A 7,917-nucleotide genomic window follows, 5' to 3' on the forward strand; every position below is an offset into this window, starting at 1 on the left:
TGGCAAATCGCTCAGCTCTCCTTTGGCTCTACCTAAATAGACTGTTTCTAATAGGATTTTTTGCAGCATTTATCCAAATTATCCAGAATAATAGGTGGACCCTCACAGCAGCACTGCTACCAGCCCCAGCAAATACGTCATCTCTACAGCGGGGCAGAGCTGAGCCAGAAAGCCCCTTGATGAGCCAGGGACATGGGTGCTGAAGCCTTCAGCCAGGCTTCCACGTCCTGTTACTGAGCGCTCGGTGCCAGTCAATTTGGACCAGACCTTTAAAACATCAGGTATCGGCTACGCTGAAACGTAAGATGCTGCCCTTGTGGGAGTATCAGCGTGAATTAAGATATGAAACTCTAGTATTTGTTTATGGGGTGGGGAGGGAAGTGTCAGATGAAGTTACATGAGACCTGCCAAGGAGATCAGATTTATCCTCTGCAACCTGACAGCATAAAAGGGGTCTCGTAGCCATTGTGTTCCCAAATCTAATCCTCTCTGGCTGTAAAAACCAATCTGCCACCAAAGGGAGATGAAGTGTTTTTAATAAGAAAATGAGCTGTTTGCAATGCACTTATAATTGGATCAATTTTTCCTTTATTACACAATCTTTAGAAACCAAACACATATGTATAACCAGACAAGCTCTTTCTCCAGGTAGAGAGCAGAAGCCAAACTATTTCATCACATCCTTAATTACTCCATTTCATCTCGTTTGGCAGACAATCACAACATTGTGTGGGGGCACCATGGCAAGAAATAAGCTCTGCAAAATCATCTCGCAGTCACTGTCAAGTTTTGTCAGGGGACATGCACACCCTGGGCGAGGGACAGCAGGTTTTCTTTTTCCCTTTTCTGCCTGAAACCCAAGACTAGAAGAAGAGCCGCAGGCGACACATCCCCCCAGGCGCCGATCGCAGTGTCCTGGCCCACCAGTGCATTGCAGAGTAGTGTTATTTTTCTTGAACCTCTGAGTGAGAAACAGATGACAGACGCTTTGTTTGAACTATGTAACCAGGAACAGGCTGGGGTAACCAACTGCTCAGTTTACTGGACCAGCTTTTATGTCCCTTCAAGCACTTCAGGAAATGTTATTGCTAGTAGTGTGATGTTTATTGCAAAAAAAACCCCAAAACCCATTGGAACAGAAAATGACAGAGGTACATATTATCATAGATAATATTGCTTCAATTATTCAGGTCCACAGTAGCTTCCTGCTTGGAGCAGTTCTTAGAAACAGGAGAAATGTTTAAAAGAGATCAGTAGGAGAGGAACTGTCATTACCATAATATTGGGAAAAATGCCTTGAGTTACAATGTAATTAACTGCAGAAGGGCCCCGTAATAGTCATCATCGCCCAAAAACATACATGCATGATGAGATCAGCTCCCCAAATTGCTGTTACAGACCTTAGGCGACTGCCCCCTCCCACCCAAAAAAGAGGAGCAGAGAATGTAAATAATTATGTGCAAGTTGGTAGCCTTGACAAACACACAGAGCAGCTCAGGAGGGAAGTGGGGTTCAATTCCCTTGGGCTCCCTCAGCACCATCTACCACGCGCGTGTCTTAGCTCCTACTCCCTTCTCCGCAAGCTTTTTCCAGTGAATGATAGCAAGAGAAATCAGAAGTTGCCCTGGTCAGGGGGCACCTCCATCACACAGCTGGGCATTTGTTGTGCTGGCCCTTTTCAGTGCTTTGGCTGAGCAGAACAGGGCGAAAAAAACCCCTCCAATCCCACCAAAATCTGCTCCCAGTGCTGCTTCTGCTAACCCTGTAACTGCCAAGCAACTGGCTGAAGCAGCAACAGCTCTGAAGCCTATTTTACTTTGCTCTTTCACTAGGGGAAGGTATATGGGAGCTGAAAAAAAAATCACCTGTTGCATACATGTTGTAGCACAAGCAGCAAACAATTTGCTGTAGCATGGCAGCCACCATAAAGTCAGCTTTTATATTGTCTGTCGTGGCCCCAAATTTGCAACTACGTTGTTGATAGCAACAAATAAATGCACTGCAGTGTAACTATTATCTGTGGCAGATTAACATGCTACCACTGCGCCCTATTTAAATGCATCTTTCATTCAATAAACTATTCTAGGCAAGCAGCACCACACTGAGGTACGCATTTATCAGCGAGGAGAGTAGCACTGTGGGGGCCTTGGTTCACACAGCTGCAGTTTTGTGCTTCATTTGGCCCAAAGCCCTGACGAACATGAACTCTGGTGCCTGCTGGTGCCGTTAAAAAAAAAATATCTGAGGAATGTAGTGTTTTGCTGTGCAAGGGAAAAAAAAAGCAATGCACCAATGGATGTGCTTCCAAGTATTAAAAAAATAAAAGCAAACCAGTTGTCGTCCCCATCCCTATCTCAGCAGTGAGTAGCTTGCACATACGAAGTGCAGATGGAAACGGATCACTAAACGCAATGGTCTGGAATGCAGAACAGTGAAGTGCAGGTGAACATACAGTATGTTGCATTTAATCTCGCCTACCACAACCTCCTGGTTTTATTCCCCCAGCCCTTCCCCCCTCCCCACAAGGCATTAGATACCAGACATACCTTCCAAGGACAGTTTCCAGGATACATTTAATAATAAAACAACAGTGAATATCAACTGTAGGTTTCCCCTCTATTTTTTTTTTCCTCCCGCCCCCTCCATTTTTACTTCCTTCTATCTAGCAGAACTCTTAGTAGTAATAAAAACCCTGTTGCCATCAGAGGGCAGTTTTCTGGCTCAGCTCCGTCTCCCATGATTGCACAGTACTTACTTCACATTGAACAGACACGGTTCACAAATGGCACGACAGCGGCGATCTCCTGAATACCAGAGAAACGGAGAGAGACAACCCTCCCTCGTCAGTTTGAAAGTAAAGCTCCATCTCCCCGCAGTTTAAGAGGGCTATTTCGTTTTATGCAGTGCTGCAATCAGAAATTGCTTTCTCTAGTAGTTGCCCAGACAACTGCTACCCCAGTTCCTTGCGAGTACCACAGCGAGAAGAGGATTGCCTCTCTAGTCCTCTAAGGGAAGGTGATTTAGAGCAGTCAGTCAGTGTTTATGGCACAAAGAAAGATACAATGGTGGAAGCTGGAAGTGTAGATGTGGCGAAAGGAAGTGAGAAGGTTTATGGAGTGACAAGTCATTTAGCAAGGAACCAATACTCCAGAAGGATGGATCCTTTCCCTCGTGCTTGTTCATTTTGACTGTATGGATTTTATAAAAAAAAAAAAGAAGAAGAAAAAGCAAACCACCACCACATAAGCTATTTTGTTTCTAAACACAAAGCACGACAGCCTCTATGCCAAACCCCCTTCGGTTATGGCACAATCTTCCTCAACGCTTGACACTGCTTCCCGTCAGATTGCAATGAGGCTGGAAGAATCTCTGCTGCCAAAAGGGGCTTTGTCTACAGACATGCCTTTAAGGGGTGGAGTATCTTCTCAGATGGTAACTGTAGATCTTAATGCAATGATCCCAACAGTCCAGCACCAGCAGCTGCCCTTTGGGAGTAATGGCGATACCGACCGGGCAGGTGAGTCCTTCCCGGATTAAGATATTATAGCCACCTCCTTTAGGAAAATGGAGGATTTCTTTACGGCTGCTGTCGGCAACAATGAGATCTCCCCTGGCATCAACACACATCCCAGCAATGCACCTGAAATCCTCGTTCTCGGAGAAGAAGTGGCTAATCTGGCGTCCCAGCTGCCCATCTGGGCCGACAGAGCCAATTGAAAAGCCTCCTTCTAAATGGTGTTCATACTGCCGGTTTTCCAGGTTAAGCCCCAGCCCTTGAGTAAAGTATATGGTCCCTTCGGCATCGCAGGTGACAAACTTAGGGCGCACTGCGCTACATAAGCAGCTATACTTCACTATCCCTACGCCACGGTCCACCGTGAAACACCAGAGTTTCCCCCCTTCCACGTCGGTCACTACAAACTGCCCAGAAGGCAGGGCGGCGATGCCCCAGGGCTTGCTTAGCTGGCTCCGGTGACACGCCACGCAGTGGCCATCCATGGTGTAGACCTTGACAGAGTTATCATAGCTGTCAGTCACACCTATCAAGCCATGGCAGTTCATGGTGACAGAAAGGGGAGTCAAATTGGGCAAGTCTGCTCCAAGGAAACTCAGTACAAAACTATCGATTCCGCTAGGGCTCCGGCGGATCTCCTTTAGAAAGCCCTTGCGGGTAAAAACTTGGATTCGGAAATTGCCTCGGTCTGCCACAAGCACCTCTCCTTGCAGGGTGACGTGTAGGCTGACAGGGAGATTAAACATCCCAGGCAGACTGCCCTTGGAGCCCATCTTCTTGATGAAGTGACACTGCTGGATGCTTGTGGCTGCTTCAGGCATCCGTGGCTTGGCTGGTGAGGAATTCGGTGTGCAGCTGGTCTCTTCTTGCACCAAGTCAGGCTCCCTAAATGATGCTGATGAGGATGCTGCAGTTTCCATGAGTGATTCCTCCATGTTAATGGTCCGGGGTTTCTTCACCACCTGCCCGATCTGCAGTGGTCCCACGTGGCTCACCTTAAGGAGTTCAACCTCTTGAAGAGTCAGCTCCCTTGGGAGACTGTTTGTCAGTTCTGGTTCTTCCTCCTCTGGTGCCTCCTCCAAGAGAGCTATATCTCCCTGCTTTATTTTGGCAAGGAAATAGTCACAGCGAGACATTATCTGCACTTCCGCTAAGTTCAGCAGATAAGCTTGCTCCTCCATTACCTGATTATTTACCTCCTCCACTTCAGACAAAGAGGTGGTGAAGAACTTGCGTGACCTGGCCAGTTCTTCCTGGATCTTGCACTCTTCTTTGCTGTAATCTTGCAGAACTGCTTTGTATCTAGATTGCAGGTCTCTCGAAACACCCTCCAGAGACGCTTTTCTTTTCTGCAGATCACCCATGAGCTCCCGAAGTCTGGCAAGCCTCGTCCCAAATTCCCTCCTACGCTCTTCAGCAGCCTCTTTGATAGCAATGACTCTGTGCCCTTGGGGCATGTGTGATGTCTCCTTGCACGGCTCACATAAAACCAAGCTACAGCTCTTGCAAAAGTGTCGTGGCAACCTTCTCCCACAGACCTTGCACATGAGAAGACCCACCACCTCCCCCAGTCCGGTGGTGTCTATGATCTTCAGCACAGTAAGATTGTCAGTCAGCTGAGCTAAGCTTGTGATCCGCGTGATTTTGCTGCAAAAGGGGCAACGTATCCCATTAATGCTGTTTGCTAGGAGTTTCTCCAAGCACTGTTTGCAGATGGTGTGCCCACAGTGTAAGAGCTTGGGTCTCAGGTGCTCCTCCGTGAAGGACTCCATGCAAATGGGGCACTCCAGGACCTCTCGGAGTGCATCTGAGTTGAGATGAGGGGCGGCAGCCATGGCTTTCCAAGGCAGCTCTGGTTGGTGCAAAGTCTTGTACTCGCATCAATTCCAAGGTGCTCTGATTCTGTCCAGAAAGAAAAAAGGAAACGTGATTTATGTCATCACCAGCAGTTACATATACATGCAATTTATTTCTGATTTATCACCCAACCCTGGAAAAAAGAAGCCCGGTTTGCTTTCCAACATTTGGAAAGGATAGATTAGTCATAGCTAATCTCAGAGTGGGCAAATTCCGAAACTAACTTGCAGCTCCTAGTGCTATGAATTATTCACTTGCAAAATTTGTAAGTAGAACTGAAAGAAGTGTAACAGCAGCAATAAGGAAGCCCAATAGATATTGATGACTGAATCATCTCCTCATGGTGCCCATCTCCCGCTGCCAGGCCTCTGAGTTTACATAATTTACTGAAACCCAGGGAGATTAAACCAAGCATTCAAAATGTTGAGCATCAAAAGAGGAACCAGATGGTGCAATGCTTTAGGGCATTAATATATCACCTCTAGAGACCTGCATTCAGATGTGACATCAGATACGAACGAAATAAATGTGGTGGTTTTACTCTGCTTTTCTAGATAGCCAAAATAAATTTTCAAGGTTTCATACAGTTGCCAGAAAGTGAAACTAGAAGGAATGGTTTGTCAGCTTCCACTCGTCTGGGAATGACTATATATACTGAAAACACACTGCGAAGACTTTATGCCAGCATATTTCATTAACCTCTGCCATGCTGCATCATGCTTCAGCATGCAAATTAAACACGGCTCAACGTGGCAGTGTTCTCGCAGGTATTAGCAATAATAGAGTTAACATACAATTCCAAACATTAGTTAATATATACTACAAGTGTTGACTATTAGTTCTTGAACTTTGCTTAATTGCATATAATGCATATAATAATTGCATATAATGTCCCTTTGTTTCGCAAATTAAACACGGCTCAACGTGGCAGTGTTCTCGCAGGTATTAGCAATAATAGAGTTAACATACAATTCCAAACATTAGTTAATATATACTACAAGTGTTGACTAATTCCTGTGTTCTGGTTCAGTTTTATACCATTCTGGTTGCCGTTCAGCTTCAATCCAGGTTTCTCCATGCTCCAACCCCTCACACCGGGGAGCAATCCCAGCAGCTCTCTTGCTAAAGCAGCCATCCATTCAAAAGAAGCAGAACAGGGTTCACATCATTAAGTTGTTATTCAGTAGACTGGGTTTCAATACCTTTGCTATTGCATTGCTTAGCCATTAAAAGAAATGGGGAAGAAAACATTTCTTCTAGGGGGGAGAGGAGGAGAAGGAAGTAGTTAGTCTTTAAAATGAAGAGACGGTCACAGAGGGATGTGAGAAGACAGCTTTTTCTGAATAATGGCTGCATGCATGCAGCATTCTCGCTTCCCTGCTGGGTTTGCCTGCTTCATCCTCAGGAGCATTTCAGGCAGAAAGGTTCAGTGTGTTTCAGTTTACCGTTTGCTCAAGTGGAAGGAGACAACTGCAATGAAGAAAAGTTCTTTATGTTCATACAAAGAAAAAAAAAATCATTTTAATTTATCAGCTGCAGTTCACAGTCCTCTAAAGCCCACATTTCAGGAAGGCATTCAGTGGCATAGCAGAATCTCCACCAAGCACCAAGGTGGGATCTGATCCACGGCTCAATGGTGGCACGATGAGAATCACATCCTCAGCACCAGGGGAGCAGGGGCAGTCCAGGCACTTGCTGCCTCTGGCACTGAATATGCTTCCTTTTTATTCTTAGCATATATCCCAGCTGGGGAAGCAGGAGCCTGGGCACTGCCACGTAGAGCAGAAACCTTCCTCTGAGGGATAAAAAAATCTGTATTTTAAAATTATTTAAAAAAATTAAACACAGGATACCAGCTCCATTATTCTTATTTTCTTTGGAAAGATGTCAAAAGACTTGCTTAGGGAAGGATGAGGGAGCAGCACTGGCACCAGATACTGAGAATTACACAAAAAGCTACTTTAAAACAAGTATCTTCATTAAAGAACAATGGCAGAGGGGATTTTCGTTAGTTTTAAGTTAGGCTCGGTTTTTTGAAAGACGATTTGTATGACATTCTTTTCATATAAAACCCCCTTTTACTGGAATGCCAGCATGCGCCTTAGGAACGTGAAATGATTTTTACTGCTGCACTTTTATCTTTAGCTCACACTCGGCCGTGCCTTCGTGGAAGTTTCCTTAACAGCGAGTTGTTCTTGCGTATCAGTCCCTCTCAAGGCAGTTCCTCTGACGCAGAGCAGGGTATTAAAGAAAGCCTCAGCTGAGGATCAAGCTATAAAACTCTGTAAATTATGTGAGTTTGGTTTCCTTACATTGAAAAAAATTTCCTGCCGCAGTTTCTCTTCTCGCTCTCTAGTTTTCAGTTAGCGTGTGTGGCGAGACAACCCGTTTCACTTGTAATTCATAGCTTGTGTCATTAACGAGGTAAAATAACAGGGGAAAGCTGCACAATCTGCCTTGCGACTGCTTCCTGCAGCGTTTGTGGCAGTACCGGAGTGACGACCACGAAGCTGCCAGGGCAGCGCCGGGGCCCGGGGCTGCCGGTT

The 7,917-nt window shown here is 45.7% G+C and overlaps 1 protein-coding gene across 1 annotated transcript; it reads right to left on the minus strand.

Annotated features, from left to right (window-relative positions):
- Window positions 1–3,405: 3,405 nt before the first annotated feature.
- On the minus strand, window positions 3,406–6,506 carry TRIM32 (tripartite motif containing 32). Its single transcript, XM_010289578.1, is given in 3 exon segments — window positions 3,406–5,425; window positions 6,383–6,476; window positions 6,479–6,506. Coding segments are annotated over 3 exon segments (2,142 nt in total).
- Between the last annotated feature and the right edge of the window lie 1,411 nt (window positions 6,507–7,917).

The sequence above is a fragment of the Phaethon lepturus genome, unplaced genomic scaffold (genome assembly GCF_000687285.1).
Source record: "Phaethon lepturus isolate BGI_N335 unplaced genomic scaffold, ASM68728v1 scaffold22636, whole genome shotgun sequence".
NCBI classification, from domain to species: Eukaryota; Metazoa; Chordata; class Aves; order Phaethontiformes; family Phaethontidae; genus Phaethon; species Phaethon lepturus.